Below are 19,395 nucleotides of genomic sequence, written 5' to 3' on the forward strand. Positions count from 1 at the left end.
TTTGTGGCAGCTCAGACTCAGACAAGCAATATAATACTAGGTAAAGTCAGTCAGTCAGCGACAACGTAGGACCAGGCACATATATGCATCGGTCCAAGTTGCCATACCTCGTTAGCACAACAAGATGAACACCGGATTCATAGAAGTAATTCATTTAGTGGTGGTAGTATATAAAGAAAGGTTGTATATAAGGATATAGTACAGGAAGGAAAAAAGTTATGAAGCAATTTTAATCTCATAGTTTAAGGGAAGATAAAGAGTGTATACACCTACGCCATTGTGATCGATTCTGAGCCATGTCACCTAGAGTCTCCAACCATTGGTTACGATAGTCATGCGGACCCCAACCAGGTAGTCTGCATCTACCAACATGGCTCAGGCTAGAAGTTAGTGACTTCAAACACTGATGCCATGTTTTGGTTTGGCCGCCCCTAACTCTCTTCCAACCATCCCCAATACTAGTCATCATAGCGCGTCGTGGTAATCGGTGTTCAGGCATACGTAACACATGGCCCAACCATCTCAGTCGATGAAGATTCATGACCTCATCAACTGATTTACCATCGTTCCCTAATACCCTGCGTCTAACCTCACTATTACTTACCCGGTGATCCCAGCAGATGCGAGCAACATTTCTAAGGTATCTGTGGTCAAATACTAGTAACCTACGAGTATCTTCTACTCTTAATGGCCATGTTTCGCAGCCGTAAAGTAGAACAGAACGAACTGCTGCGCAGTATACTCGTCCCTTAATTGATAGACGGATATCTCGTCTTCGCCATAGGTGACGTAAGTTGGCAAAAGACAAACGAGCTTTTTAAATCCGTGCTGAGATTTCGTCAGACACCAACCCATTAGGGCTGATCAGACTTCCAAGATAAGTGAAGTTGTCGACACGTTCGACTACTTCACTCCCTATCCTTAGTTCGGGTGTTGACGCAGGCCAGTCCTAGAGTAACAATTTACATTTGGATGGGGAGAAACGCATCCCAAACATCCTGGCATTATTACTGAGTTCCAACAGAAGACTCTGCATTTTGTCAGCGTCTTCACCAAACAGGACTATGTCATCTGTGTATTCTAAGTCGATAAGTGAACCTCATGGTAGAAGATCAATTCCTGTAAATTCAGTCGACGAGAGTGTTATTTCCAGCAACAGGTCTATAATGAAGTTAAACAAAAAAGGGGATAGTGGACAGCCTTGACGTACACCACTTGAGGTTGTAAAATCATATGACAGTTCGCCATAAGCTCTCACTCGACTGATAGTGTTCGAGTAAAGAGCCTTCACAAGGTTTATGTACTTCTCAGGTACACCTTTCAATGACAGACACTGCCACAGAACCTCTCGGTCTACAGAGTCAAATGCTGCTTTTAAGTCAAGAAAAACTATCATTGTCGGACACCGATAAGCATGTCTGTGCTCTAAAACTTGACGAATGGTGAATATGTGGTCGATACAGCCACGACCAGGTCTGAAACCAGCCTGATTTTCTCGTGTTTGCAGTTCACGAGTCTTAGTTAGGCGCCTGATAATTATTGAGGCTAGTATTTTAGATACTATGTTAGTCAGACTATTCCCTCTATGGTTATCACAGGATGATTTTGACCCCTTTTTATATATTGGGACAATAAGTGATCGTGACCAGTCGGATGGGATTACATCTGTCTCCCAGATTTTAGCCAGAATATTAGTCAACCTAATCGCTAAAATTGGACCACCATATTTAAAGACCTCTGGAGCCAATCCATCTGGACCAGCTGCTCTTCCTCGTTTCAGATTACCTATAGCCTTTTGAACTTCAAGTAGGGTCGGGGGGCCTACTTCAATGTTCCATTCAGGTTTTCTGGGAATAGTGGGTAGTTGTGCAGTAGCTGAAGGCCAGCTAAACTGTTCCTTAAAGTGTTCCGCCCATCGTTCTAAACGTTTGGGTTGAGAGCAGATAAGGGTTCCGTCTTTCTCCGAGATTGTCTCACTTACACTTGACTTCTTAATTCCAGTTTCTTTTATTAGTCTGAATAGTTGCCTGGTGTTGCCTACAGACGCTGCCTTTTCCATCTCTTTTGCTTTCGTTGCCCACCACTGCTCACGATCGTTCCTTAGACTTTTAGTTAACCTAGGTCTAATTTCTTTACGCTCTTCGTCATGTTCAGAGCCTGATGGGATGAGTTTACGCGAATCCATCAGTGAAATAGACTTAAAAGAAATCCATTGGTTTTTTGGAGCCCTATGGTTTAAATGACTAATAGATGTTACTGATGTTTCCACAGCTGTTCGTGTGTCTTTCCAAGCAGCATCTAGGTCAGTCTCGTTTACAGAACTGCCTAGATGTGAACTCAGTTGTTTCTGGAATTCGCAATTGGCTTTCTCGTCCTCCAGTTCAATCCTCATGGGTCTTCTTAGTGTACTTTTCCTGCGTCCATTGAGGCGCAGACAAATGCGCGCTCGTATTAAAGCGTGATCAGAGTCTAAACAAGTATTCCAATACGAGCGACAATCTTCTATTGAGCCTCTCCAACGATGACTGATGACAATATGGTCTATTTGAGTCCATCGTTGGTTTGGTGCAGGTGGTCGCCATGTTAGACTATGTCTCTCCTTATGCTTAAAATTAGTGCTTGCTAAAAATAAACGATTGTCTGAGCATAGTTGCAACAGACGATCACCATTATCGGTTCGTTGAGCCGGAATACTAAAACACCCACCTAAATGTCTTTCTGTTTGAATTAAGCTGCCTACCTGGGCATTAAAGTCACCCTCTACGACTACTATGTCTGAGCTCTTAGCTTTCTGAAGAAGCTCAGAGAGCTTTCTGTAAAAGTCATCTTTCACTTCATCATGGCTGCAGTCAGTGGGAGCGTAGGCAGAAACGACGAAAAGGCAACGACGTGTGTCCCTATCCTTCCGAGTTCTTATGGAGCCATTTAGCCGGACAGAACACAGGCGACTGTCAACGGGGATCCATTCTAGTAGTGCCTGTTCTGCCCTTGTACTTAATGCTATGCCTACACCTGCAAGTCCACGAGAACTAGCCAACGGGTCGCCAGATACACGGAGGGTGTATTTCGTTGGCTGTCCATTTTGGCGAGGTGAGGTCAAGTGAATGACCACACTAGGATCCTGTATGCGTGTTTCGGAGACACAGCATACATCAATGGTACGAGATTCTAGGGTTTTAGCTAAGGAGGCCTGTTGACCGATTTGGCATAGGGTACGTACGTTGAAGGCTCCAATGTGTAGTTTGGAGCGAGGTTTTAGTAGACCTGGGACAGTGTTTTGCGCACTAGAATCGTTGGCCATGGTGACACTTGAGGAGGAAACCGAGAGAGGAAGTTTAGTGTTGAAAGTCAAGGTAGAAGGAATAGTAGGAATTGAAGAAGGAGATTGATTATGAATACAGTGGTCTTGAGTGCTGTTAGAGTTATGAGGGCAGTTATCACTTCCCGGTTGCCCGCACAGTGGAAGGGTTCTTCTAGGGGTACCTGAAAAGGAAATTGGGTTAGAAGTGGTTTTAATGACCTGAGAGCGTGACCGCAGTGCCCAAGGGACAACTGCTTGAGGTCGGTCACACACGACCTTTTTGTGGGTAGTTTTTGTGTTAGCTCCGTTCTTCAAAAAAAAACCTTACCGCCGGAGACGGATATCCGTGGGATAAGGCGAGGTGTGCATTTTTAGGGTCGACCTTTTCTAACCCCACCCCTCCTTGTGGGAAGGCAGCATCGCTGTCATGCTGGTTGTCTGAAGGAAACACCTTACTGCTGTCACACCTCTGTACAGTCGGCAGTACGACTTCGCCTTCGGACCTTGGGTTTGCTGCTTTTAGTCTTACCGCTCTTCAACCGACCTGTCTGGCATGGTAGGACCTCGAGGAACGATTGTTCCAGCCAGCATAGCTCGATTGCTTCATCACGATAGGCAAGCCCGACCACCACGTCAAGGTAGCAGCAACGGTCGGGCAAAGGTGATACTTAGTCTCCTAGTGATAGAGGAATCTTAAGCGTTCATAACAGAACGGAGAAATCCAACAACAGGACTATCAGAAAACGTTTTCAAGAAATATGTGGTCTGCAGTGACATCAGGTGATTCAATACAAGTAAAAGAAGCAACGGGATATGACTCGAACTCAAAGTTATTGTTGTTAGACTCTACATAAACAAATCGTAAGGAATTTGTCACTATTTTCGATTACATTTCTCTATCCAGTGAAGGTGGCTAAATGGTGACTGTTGGAAGACTATCCAAGCCAAAGCAAACAAACCAGATCACTAAGTAATAAGGCTGACCGAAACACTCCCCATTCATCTTCTAAAACACGAAAATTACACGGACATTGGTTAAACGTTCACAAAAATCGAAGCGATTACCACAAACTCTATCAAACAGTTATCGGGGTAAATTCGAATTTCGAAAACTGATCAAAGCCTTTCTACCAAATGTATTAAAAAGGTAGTATTGACACTTATTCCAAAGAAAGCATGGACTTCTCTGATTTGTCTCCTTACTGGGACTGGACGTGTGACGTTTGGATGCAACACTTAAAGCGACTCACAAAATACAGCACCGTATTGATATTATAAGGCTCACATGAACTGGGAAGGCTGTATAAGCCAAACACAACACTTAACATACAGTCAGGAAATTTTTACAGTATTTAAATTACTTGGAGTGAGTGGGTAGGTCTCGTGCATACGCTCGCGAGCAATTTTGAGTGTCTTAAAATCGCCTATTTTCCGTAGACACTCGATGAGTTGTACATGTGCATTATAATCGAAGGGGTTTTTCTCTAGCTATTTCACGGAAATTAGTTAGAAAGGGAACAAACCCTGTGACATAAATCCTTGACAGTATTTTTCAAGGCTGTTGTGTCATTAATTTCAACGGATTCGCACGGTTCGGTTTGATTGTTCATTTGAAATTTATCTAAACAATGATATTTAAATGCATCTAACCTTCAAATAGTCGACTTTGTATAAACCGGGTTGTGCTTAATCAACGAATACTCGATCAACAACTAACGTCGTCAATGTTTCGACCCAGAATAAAAAGTTAGCAAGGCAGAAATGGAACAGAGCTGGGATGAACGAAACTCAATAAACCACCTTGAGCTTCGAGGTCACAGTTGCACCAGGCGCCTCGATGAAAACCCCCTAAATGGTTCAACTATTTAAATAGTTATACGGGAAATAGAATAAGATTTAACTTGACGGGCTTTCGTATTAAATGTCAGTCAATCATCGACACCTCTGAGTAGGAACCTAGATATATTTAACGATAAGGGCAAAAAGTATTAGTAAATCATATTGAGATGCTGTACATTGTCCTGATGGATATGTAAAGTTTTCTCTTAAAGCACTTCTGCGAAGTCACTTGAACTACATCATCTGGGAGCACATCCTGGAATCTGGCTGCTCCTAGGTAATAGAAGGTGTTCTTTGAGGTATTTGCGTGAACTAATGACCCCTTATTACTTGATGGCACGCTGGTTACGAATTCCAAATATGTAACGGTAATAAAAATAATTACATGCGACTTTACTAATGCGAGTTTGCTTTTCTTGTTGCAGGGCAAAAAAGGCTAAATGTACTGGAAAAAGAGGAGCAAGCCCTGCGTAAGCTGAACTTGCGGAACAATGGATAAAAATATTTATAATGAGTTTCCCTCTTTGTAGTCGAACAGCATCTTTCAATTTCAAAAATATATCTGTTGTGCCAGTACACCGCATTCTTATTTCAGAGGTATTTACAGATCCTGACTGTTGTGTTGTTGCTACAGATCGCTCCCCAAGTGAACGCCAATGCATAACGTGTTACGAGTGGTGATGGAGGTATCTATCACTAAACGCGATGAAGACTACGACGAACCACCGGTCATTCCAAGAAGGTCAGCGACCGGTGCAACCTCCCGTCAACCACCACTACTCGGAGTTTCACCAGACTACTCTATTTGGAGGATCGGAATAGACTTAACTACGCAAAGTTCCAGCTACAGGACATTTCGACTACCTCCTATCATATTTGGACGACGAAGCAGTAAAAAGGGCGACAGCCAACTGATTTGCTGCAAGCAATTCAGCTGCTGAAAATTGTGAAACTTCTAGACGACTGTTTTTAGTTAACAATGGACACTCAGTTGGGGACCATCCGATTTCCATCACGTCACCAGAAGATGAGTGGAGAGCCCATCGATTACCTTCACTCTATGCAGCAAGCAGCAATTCAAGCCTTCCCTAGCCTAGACGTCTCTGTCCAGGAAGAAATCATACGCTTGCGACTTGTAGAAGGGCTTTTGCCGGGCGCATTACGACAGCACCTTCTACTCATGCCACCTAATAGTATGCAGAATCTAAAAACCACAATCCTTCCATTAATGGCCGCCGACAAGCTATCAAACACTTCAAGTGCAGCCAATTCGCTAACAACAGCTATCGAAGAGTCTGGAGTACCGCAACAATTCGACTCAACCCAAACTATTTTCGCGGTCAAGTGTCGGCCGAATAAACAACCTCTACGAGTCAATCAGCAGAACTGGAAGACTGATTGCTTTTACTGCCAACGCTTCGGTCGAAGAGCCCGGAACGCGGGCATAATAAATTCCGGAAACAAGGTGAGACTATGTTTGATTATTTATCTTCAAATTATTTTAAATCTATATATCCTATAACTATAATGGGTAGTAGACAAAGGCAAGAAACCAAAATTCTACAGGATATAGGAGCTTCAGTATCTATTGTGAAAGAAGGATTTTTACGCATACTTAATCATGAGAACCGGCAAAAACCGTGTTCCTCTGCACTTAAAACATCTGGCGGTAATCTTCCGGAAGCACACTGTAAGATGTGGCTAGATGTAACAGTGAACGAACACTCATTCCCACATATGGGCGAAATCCAATGATTAACCAAGATAAACCTATTGAATTGTAACCAGATGCCGTAAAATGGACTAGTCCATAAACTACAGATCAGGGCAAAAGTTCGTAGTAAAAGTGCTTTGGAAAAGAAAATTCGGTGCAACCGTCATCACAGCACTTAAATAAAAAGCTAAGTTCATGAGTCAAGATACGCCTTAGCTACGTCACATCAACGAAGTGTGCAATATCTAAAAATCAGTGGCATTTATTCTTGTTGAGTAAACTTTCTACTTATGACAAATTTAACATCAAAGCTACTGTTTCACTTTATTGAAATGAATTGAGGGTGACAAGGAGAGTATTTGAAATAGTTTTTACTTGTACTTTTTTAGTGAATACGACAAATTTTGGGTTGATTTCGCACATTTGTGTAACAAGTTACAATAATCCTCTTTGAGCTATTATCTGAGAATTTTCATAAGTTTCCAAAAGTAACTGTTGACGTCTGGAACATCGCTATCCAGTGGCAAACGGTACAGCGTGATGAATGCAAAGGTTGGATCGCATATTTAATCATGAGAACCGGCAAAAACCGTGTTCCCCTGCACTTAAAACATCTGGCGGTGATTTTACGGAAGCACTCTGTAAGATGTAGCTGGATGTAGCAGTGAACGAACACTCATTCCCACATATCTTGGTATGCCCCGCACTCACTTGGGATGTAATACTTGGAGTCGACATCATGTTAAAATACATCGTCGTTAAACATGTGGCTGAGGCGGAAGCACAAATCGGCGAAGTGACCATACCAACACATCGTCCCAAGAACGTAATTTAATCGGCAGGTCAGTAGGGATGTCTGAAGTCATACGTCAAATGCAGAATGATGAACTAAACGGAGAACGTCCATCTGTGAACCGTTCCCCAACTCCAATAATTTAGTTCTGTTTTCTCAGAGAATATCCCTGAAGACCGTAAGACAACTGTACAACACTCCATTCTCACAGGTGACTACATGCCATTACGTCAAGCACCTTGAAAAGTGCCAGTACACTATCAGCCTCAGCTACAATCAATGATAAGGGAGATGCTAGAGAGAAAGATTATTGTACCATCTTCATCACCGTGGGCTCCCACCATCTCTTTAGTGAAGAAGAAAAATTCCTCTCTTCGATTATGTATAGATTATCGTCGCCTTAATGTTATAAGGAAGCGCGACTCCTTTCCACTTTCGCGTATTGATGCGACATCAGATGTTATGAAAGGTGCATGCAGATTTTCGACTTTAGACCTAACATCCAGGCACTGGCAAGTGGAAGTACGACCCCAAGATAGAAAGAAGACTGCATTCGTTGTACCAGATTGTCTTTTCGAATTTTAAGTGATGCCTTTCGGGCTAACTAATGCCACAGCCATCTTCCAACGACTGATGCAGACAGTTCTACATGATCTCGTACCACACAAGTGCTTGATTTACCTAGATGATATTATTCTGTATGGCAGTATGCCCGAACAGAATAATGCCAACTTGAGGGCAATCCTACAACGTATTAAGCAGCACAACTTAAAGGTAAAACCGTCTAAATGTCGACTGTTGCAAAAGGCAGTACTCTTTTTAGGACATCGCATTACGGAAAACGGGGTAGAAACAGATAACGAAAAAACAAGCGCCATTATTAACTTGCCGCAGCTGAAATCTGCTGATGACATTCGCGGCTTCTTGGGGTTTGCCTCTTACTGTAGACGCTTTGTACTTCATTTTACATCCCTGGCAGCACCTTTACATCATCAGACTCAGAAAGGACGGAAATGTTTGGGAACCGAAAAACATCAACAAGCATTTAGCACCTTGAAGTCGTGTCATGCTGCTACCCATTCTAGCCTTTTCGGGCACTTCTGCTAAAGGAGGCGAGTTTATACATGATACCGACGCTACCTCGCCAGCTTTTGAAGCAGTCCTGTCTCAAACGACACATGATGGACAGGAGAGGATCATAACGTACGCTAGTCGGAGAATAGATAAGAGGAAGACAAGGTGTTCTATGATGCGCCAAGAGATGATGGCTTTGGTAAAATTTTTACAACATTTTCGACACTACCTCCTAGGGCACCCTTTTCGTGTACTCACAGACCACCGTACACTACAATAGCTCCGTTCGTTTCGCGAACCATGTCAGGTAGCGCGCTGGCAGGAGAGATTGCAAGAGTTCCATTTTACTTTAGAATACCGACGCTGAAGCCGACACACAAACACCGATTATCTGTCTCGTAAACCTTATTCTCTTACTACCATTAGTGCTGTCCTTAGCACAGACCCCGATATCGACTGGCCGTCTTTTCAAGAGCAAACCCTGATCTGCGATTCATTTACCAAAGTCAAAAACACGAAGATAATAAACCATACGTGGCAGATTCAAAGGATCATTCCTTAGTGACGCACTGTCTCTGTGCAAAGTGGAGTGGTCTGAGGTTGTATAGGGACCCGTTATTTAAAGTCAATGAGTCAAAACAGTCTCTGTTAATAGTAGCACGTGTACAAGTTCAGAATATTGTGGAGCAGGTGCACCGAGAACTTGGGCACTCGGGAAAACGAAAGACTGAACGTGAGATTTGCCAGCGATTTTGGTGGCTATCCATCCATTAAGACGTGGTATAATTCTACAAAAATTGTAGCACATGCTATGCCATCACATTACCTCAACAAATAACCGGTGCACCGTTAGTTCCAATGAAGACAGAAGGTTCACATTATTGAGTTCGTATAGATATAATGGGACCACTTACAACGTCAAAGAACGGAAACCTCCATATACCGGTGATGGTGGACTATTTTAGTAAATGATGTACAGCCATTCCCATACCACAACCAGATGCCCTCACGGTCGCTCGAGCTTCTATTGATCATTGGGTCTCCCGTTAAAGCACTCTATTTCCACTCCATTCTGACCAACGACCAGCTTCTGAAAGCCATCTCGCCTCCCAGATATGCCGATCATTGGGAATCCGTAAAACGCACACTACCGCATACCACTCAGAAGGTAACAGCATAGTAGAAAGAACAAATAAAACCATCAAAACTCTTCTACAATTGTTTATCAATAGGTTGTCGACGAGATGTCGGGATGATGAAATATTCCAATACCTTTTAGCTTACCGCGTATCAGTTCACGGGTACATGGGCTTTTCACCGGCGACTTTACTCTTTGGACATGAATTACGCCCAGCTGTTGAGATACAAATAATGATAATATATTTCTGTAAGTGCAGTTGCACGACATTTTTACAGGCATGATCTACAAGTTACAATATATACTGGTTCACAGTATACATCCCAAGCAGGGTTGTTTAGTAAATATAATCTATAAAAGTTAATAGCAGTTCATTCGTTCAGATATAATGTGTTTTCTTCAGAATATTTTCCAAAGGGGCATCGCGTCCACGTTACGCACCAGATTTATTCTCGACAAAAGGTGTATTAGGGTTTCGGCCGTGCTTAGTATTTATGTAATGCAGCTTTTTAAGTTTATAGTTGTTATAAAGTGGACTTGTGGAGCGCCCGGTTCGAACTATGGCCTTGGGAAAGCGCGTTCGTCGGGCTTGTTCCAGATGTCAGAAGTTACATAGCTTCACCCCCAGAGCAAGATTCTGAAGAGAAAAAGAGAGAAACCGAGGAGCAGCAAGGCATTTGGATATGAACGACAACCAATGCCTAACATTTAGTAGTGAAACAGTTGGAGGTATGATAAATTATTACATCAAATTGATACTAGCTCATGTTGCTAGAGTGAAGTGTGATTAGGGGCCCCAGAGGAGAGAATGCAGTAATAAAGAACAATGAGTTGTGATATTTATCAAGGTGGAGTAGGTTCAAATGAAGTAAGGGAAGTCAAGATTGGAATGAGGAAGACTGTTTATTAGAACAGAGAGTGCATATAGAGAGTAGAGTGTTAAGTAAAATAACAACCATATATTTTACAGTCTATTTTTTCCATCACCAAATGCCGTTGTTGCCATGTGAAGCTCAGGACGATGTACCATACATCCGTAATCTTCTCAGCCGTCTAGTCGACACATATCGCCTAGTTCAAACCAACCTACAAAATGCCAGCAAACACCAAAAGGATGTGAACGGCCGACAAGCGAACGGGCCCGTATATAAATTTGGAGATCGTGTTTGCTTGCGCCGCCATCTGGTCACAGCAAGAACAATCAGCAAGTTCATCAAGCTGTCACAAAAGCCTGTGTCCGCAATAAAGTCATGAAATGAACCAAGAGATGTATATAATCGCTTTTGGATATGAAAATTTCTGTTCAAAATGATGGGTAAAGATAAATGATCTTTTGTAAAACCCAAATTAATAAGATCTAAATTACAAGATCTAGTATTAATTGCAGCAAAAACGAATAGTAGTTTCGTACACCAACTGAATGTGTGCCATTTTACCACACTTAAAATATTCAGCATTATGAAATGCACATGAATAACTAGGATGAAATTCGATACAGGATGAACATTTACTTTGTTTTTCTTGCTAAATAGCCCTTCATCATGACGACTTAGCAAAATGCTAGAAATTTTCACTGGCTGGAAATCCAGTTCACGCATTGCCTCATAGTTGATACAAACAGTCCTAGCGTCTTGAAAAGAACAATACGGCATTTTTACAGCCCTTTTCCCAGATCTTGTATTATGATTCCTGCAACCGATCTCGCAACTGCACATGAAGCTGTTCACCGAAATTGCCTTTAGCAGTTTGATTTTGCAATTCAAAGACAAATTTTCGAACCTTCTGGTTATTCTGGCGAATCATATTATGAAATTTCGCTCTCTCACGACATTCAAAACTCATGCGCTTTATATGATTTATTAGTTTCTTGGGAGTTGCATAAGGAAGCGAGATATGCTTTTCTAGAAATGCCAGTTTTTAATAAACTGTGGGTTTCTTTTCCAGTGAATGTAGGGAAATGTACCACAATCTAATCGTCACCCACATTTTTCTTGGTCACAGTCCCGATTTTGAACCATTCCCTATAGTCCTAGAAAGGTTCAGGATTTGAATGATTATCCAACTGCCCAATCACACGCTTCATCGTGACGCTAATATGATGATAAGGAGTGTCCGAATTATAATACGGACTTGAAATCCCACCAAAAAATTATGACCATACATAGGTAGGCGAGCACAAACAAACGTATCACATTCAGAATTAGAAATCAGGCATACACATGGTACAAAAGAATAATTATTTCATACAGACACCACACGTTCGTATTGAAAATTCTGTGTGAAGTTTCTGAAGTTGTTTTTTGATAGTTGCTTTGAGTTCCATAAGTTCTTCAACTCTAGGAATACAGCCCTTACTTTCCCAGCCTTCGCTTTTACGCCTGCGACAGATTCTCCTTGTCCTTGCTTTGCTAATCCTCTCCTTTGGTCTGCATCAGATTCTCCTTGTTCATTGATGATATTGATCACATACGTGAAAGTCTTCACATCATCCAGAGCTTCTATATCAAATGTGATTGGGTTAGTGATCGCCGTGTTGTATTTGAGGATCTTGCTTTTTCCCTCGTGTTTGTTGAGGCCTACTGATGCAGAGGCTGCCACTACACTGACTGTCTGCACCTGCATTTTTTTCGTGTGTATGCGATAGAAGTGCCAGATCATCTGAGAAGTCAAATCGTCCAGCAGCATCCAACCTGTCTATTGTATTCCGTGCTTCCACTCAGATGTCGAGGTCTTCATATTCCAGTCAACCACCAGAAGAAAGTGAAAGTAAGGGAGTATGCAGCCTAGTCTGACCCCGGTTCTCACTAGGAATGCGTCTGTCAGTTGTCCTCCATGCACTACTTTGAACTGTAGTCTGTCGTATGAATTCTGCATGATACTGACTACCTTCTTAGGTATACTATAGTATCGAAGAAGTTTCCATGATGTCCTCCTATCCACACCGTCGAATGCTTTCTCATAGTCAAAGAAGTTGACGTATAGTGACGATTCCATTCAATTGTTTGTTCAACGATGATCCGTAGTGTCGCAATTCGGTTTGTGCACGACTGATCCTTATGGAGTCTAACCTGTTGATCTCGAAGTTGGGTGTCTACTGGGTCTTTCATCCGGTTCAGCAACACCACGTTGAAAACGTTCCCTGGTACTGACAGTAGTGTTATGCCTCTACAGTTTTCACAGTTGCTCAGATCTCCTTTCTTTGGTATATTGATGAGGTGTACTTCTTTCCAGTCCGTCGGCACTTGTTCCTCTTCCCAAATCTTCTTACTTCAATGTCTGACTTTAGTGATTCAGTTGGTGTATTGTTAGGTCCTGTTGCTTTCTTATTCTTGATTTGTCTGGTAGCCATTCTGGTTTCTTCTCTTGTTGGTGGAGTGACATCTATAGGAAGGTTTGTGTGTGCTGCTTCGATTTCGGGTGGATTCAATGAAGCTGGTCTAGTCAAGAGTTCCTCGATGTATTCACCTGATTTTTTCCTCTGTTCTTCAATCTCCGTGATTGTCTTTCCTTCTTTGTCCTTGACTGGTTTCGCTAGTTTACTATGCCTCCCTGCTAGTTTCTTCGATGTATCATATAGTTGTTTCATATTTCCTTCTCTTTCAGCTTTTTCCACCGTCGTTGCCAGCTCTTCCACATATTTCTGCTTGTCGGCTTTAATGCTCTTCTTCACTTGCTTGTTTGCTTCTGTGTACTCTGCTTGTGCCTTGACTTTCTCTGCTCGTGTTCGACTGTTGTTAAATGCTATCTTCTTCTTCCTTTCTTGAGTCTTGTGAAGGGTTTCAATATAGAGCCATTCCTTATGATGATGCTTCTTGCGGCCTGACACCTCCTGACATGTTGAAGTTAATGTTTCTGTGATCCCTTTTCAGTTTTCCTCTGTCGTAGTTTCTTGTTTGTGTAGATCCTGTAGAGCTTAGAACCTTTTGTTGTGAGTTATCTTGAATTGGTTGAGTTTGTTAGTATCTTGAAGGAAGGCTGTATTGAATCTTTGTAATGCTGTTTGTCCAGTTGTCTAGTACTTCTTTAGCTTTTAGAAATATTTAGAAATATTGTGTCGCCTGTAACTAATTTGTTGAATGCGCATAGATTTGCGAATCTCTCTCAATTTAAATTAACTTGGTATTGTTTGATTGAATCTTCACATTGATGTTTAGGACTGCCATTGATCGGTCTCTCATTGGCATATGTGCATACTGTGTTTATTGCCTCGAAATAGCCTTAATTCACAAGCATTATAAGCAAAGATGGATTGTGAATAACAGTGGAATCCAGGACGCGCGTTTCGTCCTATTTGTGACTCATCAGCTGGATGTACCTGCACCTCAGAGTTGATGTTCACTCTGAGACTCAATCTCAGTACCATCGCGTTTTCCCTATTTTCGTTTCTCTCGCCCAGTCCATGTTGTCCCATGATATCTTCATATCCGATGTTGTCCATTACGACTTTGGCGTTTAAGTCTCCCATCAAAATGGTCAGGTCTTTTCCTAAGCACTTCGCTATGATCAATTGCAGCCTCTCGCAAAATTGATCTTTATCGTCTTCATTTCTATCATAGTTGGGTGCATAGCATTGGATAGTATTCATCGTGATTCCCTCCTTCTTTGTTTTGAATGATGCGTTGATTATTCTAGATTAATGAGGTTTCCATCCTATAAGTGCAGTTCATACTATTTTGGACAGCGTCAGAGCAACTCCCTGAGTATGTGGAGTATTTTCCTCTTCGTGACCAGAGTACAGCAGCATTTCCCGTATCTAGCCTTTGCTGCCCAGCTTGTGTCCTATGTGTTTCGCTGATTCCGAATACTGTCAAGTTGTATCTTCTCGTTTCCGTTTCTATTTGACTGGTCCTTCCGGTCTCTCACATTGTTTGAACATTCTATGTACCTATAAAAATTGTTGCTCTGGTTGTTAAAAAGGGCATCGTCCTCGTGATTTCCGAACAATTTTGGGTTTCATCATGAGGTGTTATAATTCTTCCTTCAACTGACAGGTCAAAGTTTAAATGGTTTAATTTGTTTATTCTTGTTGGCGTTTTTCTAGCAAGGTTTTTTCTACGGGATGGTATTGCTGACCCATGTCCAACCCTCCTCGTTTACCTGGGCTTGGGACTGTCAGTAACCTCAGAAGAGCTGTAGACGAAGTCCGTTTTATAATAAGTATTTATAAATTAGACGTGATTTTTTATTTTCAATCTATATAACCCAAAGAATCAATGAAACTAAAGAGAACTATGCAGTTTTTTTGTTCTTGTTTGGTATATTCAGCAGTATATAGTCAATCAGCTATACAAGATCAAAATAACTAACGGTTTCTTGGAAACCATCGTGACCGTTAAACACTATCCAATTTCTGGAAATTTTGTTTTCAGTTACATACTCAGGAATCCTAATCCAAAGATTTACAGTGGTTTTCCAGTTCATCGGTTATGCCTTTAATTTATGTTAAAATCTATATTAAAGTACTTGATTTGGTAAAAAGTTTAGTTTCAAATCATGTGGATAATGTCATCCGCATAATGGTTTTGAGTTTGTTATTTTTTGTATCATAAGATAAACCCTCAAAAAACAGGGTCATTTTGGTTACTGTTTTTGTAAACAATCACAATATTTTTAGGTTTAATAAAAAGTCTAAAGGAAATCTTATTGTCTCAAGTGATCAACTTACTTAACGGACTATTTACACCAAGCATCGACATAACTTGCGTGATTTTTGCAAACCAGAGTGGGTTGGAGAACTGTTTCCTTCTAGTCTGGGACTATCATTTGAGAGCGTTCCCTCACGATCTTGCATTGATTTTTTCAGATGATACTAGTCTGTGATTATCGAATTGAGCTAATTAACACGAAACAAATTTCCTGAAAAGCTTAAATCATTTGGAAAACCGTTGAAAGAAACAGTGCAATCAGCAGGTAATATATCGTGTGAAATATCTCATCAATAGGTGTACACTACTCTAGACATACCCATAACTTCCAACTCTCGTGGCAGGCATGAAAACATGAGACTATTTGGAAAAATCGTAATGTCTCAAGTTAACAACTTGTTAAATAAGCCAACATTTATCTGCTGGAATTTGAACTTGGTAATGTCTTTTATCAAAAAGGATTTGATAACATAGTTCATCAAGAGAACTGATTGCTATAGGAGGCTTTAACAGATCATCTGAATAAGTATTATCAATAATTTTTTAATACACAGATTAGTAAACAAAGTTATAGAAAATCTACTAAACGAATAGGTTCTGCTTGAAGTTATTAATACAGTCAAAACAACAAAGTGTTATCACTTAATCTTTGATGAAGCTAAAATTCCTTATCACTTTCGTTTGATAATTACCGTAAGACACAAGTAATTACCTTTATTAGGAAACCTTGTAAAAAAACAACGGGAAAATGGCCTTTCTAGAGACCATCTGTGACACAGTGTTAGAATAAATGATAGTTAGATACGAGAAATCTAATGTAAGCCACCATGAGTCAAAGCTAAAGCCTGAAAAAAATCCAGTGCTGGTAAATACTAGCTGACTAAGATGAATTATGTTTCTTATCATAAAATAGAAGTGAAAACAAGAATTTTTATGATTTATTGTTTAGAACAATGAAATCCTTATGTATGTTTTTCTGTCCAGTTCCACACATTCTTTCATTTTGTTTGAAAGGAGATCAAGATTTGCCAAATAAGATTTTGACAGTTTTCCGTGTTATAAATGCATAATAATGTCGCTTTCTAGTTAACATATTATTTGTCCACCTATTTCGCTTTTGTTTGGTTGTAGCTATCGAAATCTTACTTAAAATGTCACAATTGTATGATTTGTTCATAATTTCTTAGTAAAAAAAAGAATAATGGTCAGAATAAATGCGAACAAATAATAAAAGCCTTAACATTTCTGCTGTTTAGCCCTAAACTTACATCTCCATTCAGATTCGAGGTTTGTAATATTGTAGTTTTGATCTCCAAAGGCCGAGGTTTAGCGGTTTCTAAAATGTCAGCCACCTATTACTTGCTACCAACAAGATAGAAGTGAATTTCAGCCGTTGGATAGTTGGATTGGGCGTTTGTCATTTTTATGTATGTTGTAAACGTTTATGTCATTCTGTAACGGAAACAGTTTTCTAACCAATATGAGTGCGCCAGTGGTAACTGATTTATGATGGGTTCTCAGAATTTCTGGTGAATGACTATGATCGATGAAACCAACTCAGTGGCCTTTATTATCTATTACATAAAAAATGTCTCTAAGATAAAAACAAGCCCTGGAAGATAAATACTAAAGTAAGAAGTCTTGCAGGTTTTCATGTGTAGTCGATATGACTAAATAGATTCATATGATTATAAGAATGGATAACATAAAACTGCAAATCTGTGACAAATACTATTACTTTTCAAAAAGAATTCAATATAATTACTTGAATTAAAGAAATATCAGAAGACAAAAATTGCCTTAATGTTGTAAAACTTTGAAGAATAACTTACAAAATCTTAGTATTTACGTAAATTTCATTATTTTTTGACTAATCTTTGACAAATCCCAAAATCTTATTTACAATTAATCAATAAAACCATGAAGATTGGAATAAGTTTGTGGTTGGAGGTGGTCAACAGGAAACCTTTGACCCGGGTTTCGTGCTACTTAGCACTCGTCAGCAAGGTGTACCTGTAATCTTGAGGGAACCGGTGCTCCCTGAAGATTGGAACTTCGAATTAAAATGATCATTAATCCAAATATTGTATCTTGAATTAATAATGATTAATTTCATTTATGATCTTTGAAGCAAAACGTGTAAAATATATAAGAACTTTCGTCTAAATAGTTTCTCAGTATTTGGGTGCCGAGTTGAGAAAGTTTGGATCAGATTGCCAGGCGAAACGTTGGATTTACTTCAAATTCATTCGATGAGATTTTACAAATATATTATACCTATTTAGTGTCAAAATATGTAAAAAAATTTACTAAATAAAGTTCTTTACAAATCTATTAAATGAAAAACAAAACAAAATAATAGAAACGTTTTTTTATTCAGAAAATCCTATTTAGTTATTACTAAACGTTCTATAAGCAAAAATGAATAGTGGCTAGCAGTGGAATCCAGGATGCACTTTTCGTCCTCTTTGGGACTCATCATCTGGATGTACCTGCATCTCAGAGTTGATGTTCACTCAGGACTCAGCAGCTGAGTAGATAATGCGATGGAATTGAAGCGAATGGTATTGAGTTCGAGCCCTAGAGTGAACATCAACTCTGAGATGCAGGTACATTTAGCTGACTAGTCCCAATTAGGACGAAACGTGCATCCTGAATTCCACTGTTAGCCACAATCCATCTTTGCTTATAATGCTTGTGAATTAAGGCTATTTTGAGGCAATACGCACAGTATGCACATATGGCCCATAAGAGACTGATCAATTGCAATCCTGAACATCAGTGTGAAGATTCAAACAAAACAATACTAAGTGAATTGAAGCGTTCTATGTTGAATCATGGACTGATTGCAATATAATTGTATAAGCTGTTACCTAATAAAATATATATATAATAAGCTATCCTACTAATATCAATAATAATTGCTAAGGAAAAAGATTTCGATAAACAAAAAGAAAATTTCTTAGATCACATGAATATACTAAATACCTTTTTTTTGTTGTTATTATCCTTACACACAATTTCATTGAATATTTTCTTTGAATTGATTGGTTCTTTGCATAATTTAGTAGGAGGGTAATTATAACCTTGAATATGAGTAAAGAAATACAGATCACATTTATAAATTAAATTAATGTATAATACATATGTTCTCATGGTATATATATTGATAAACTAATATTTATGGAAAACTTATTCCATTTGGGTTATACAATAGGAAGCTGAAATCATTGAGACATTTGAGGTAAATTGTTCACAAATGTTACTTAATTCTCATTTACCTGTCTTGTTTATTTCTGTTTAATATGATGTCGTAAGATGTATTTGTTATTTATTTCAACTTAATGTATATGTATACAAACTAATTAAAAGTTATAATCGGAAAGGGGTTGAGGAGTTGAATATATGAGTCAATTGAAGCTAGACTATCCTGGTAAAACTAAGGGCACGGGATGGTCGTTTCGTCCTAGTGTAGGACTCCTCAGCAGTGTTCATCCACTATCCCAGGACTTATCAATCTCGCACTCGAGAGCTTAACCTCTAGATCGTACTTTTAGGGATCAGTCCTATAGTATGTATCACAAGGACGTCAAACAAAATTAACCCTGGCCAACCAACCACGATAATCAAAAAATTATTGGTCAGAGGGGGTTTTTGTGGATATTTCAGTATTTTCATAGTATCAAAAGCTGATTTTCTGAATAGTCTGAATTCAAATGAATATCATCTGATGTCGCTGAACATTGACCATCATACTCTTAGCATTTATATACTCCTAAGATCATGACTTGCTAAAACTGATAAAGTTTACTTCAAAACTATATATTTTCATGAAATTTCCTTATCAATTTCATTTCTTAAACTTGATGACTTTATACTGAACAAAGCTTA

At 39.8% G+C, this 19,395-nt stretch overlaps 2 protein-coding genes across 2 annotated transcripts in view; one reads left to right on the forward strand and one right to left on the reverse strand.

Annotated features, from left to right (window-relative positions):
- Smp_078240 (hypothetical protein) overlaps positions 1 to 5,125 on the reverse strand; it is a 36,002-nt gene extending 30,877 nt beyond the window's left edge. Inside the window, exons 1-3 of the mRNA XM_018798119.1 lie at positions 4,952 to 5,125; positions 4,825 to 4,922; positions 4,663 to 4,789 (exon numbers count right to left, since the gene is read on the reverse strand). Coding sequence (XP_018653093.1) covers positions 4,663 to 4,789; positions 4,825 to 4,911 — 214 coding nt within the window. The 5' untranslated portion in view covers positions 4,912 to 4,922; positions 4,952 to 5,125. The remainder of the gene's footprint in view (positions 1 to 4,662; positions 4,790 to 4,824; positions 4,923 to 4,951) is intronic.
- Positions 5,126 to 6,613: 1,488 nt separating this feature from the next.
- Smp_164350 (hypothetical protein) lies at positions 6,614 to 6,895 on the forward strand (the record flags this gene model as incomplete). The annotated part of the gene is made up of 1 exon (XM_018798121.1): positions 6,614 to 6,895. The coding sequence occupies one exon, from the start codon at positions 6,614 to 6,616 to the stop codon at positions 6,893 to 6,895; it is 282 nt and encodes a 93-aa protein (XP_018653094.1).
- Between the last annotated feature and the right edge of the window lie 12,500 nt (positions 6,896 to 19,395).

This window comes from Schistosoma mansoni, chromosome 6 (assembly GCF_000237925.1).
Source record: "Schistosoma mansoni strain Puerto Rico chromosome 6, complete genome".
Classification (NCBI taxonomy): Eukaryota; Metazoa; Platyhelminthes; class Trematoda; order Strigeidida; family Schistosomatidae; genus Schistosoma; species Schistosoma mansoni.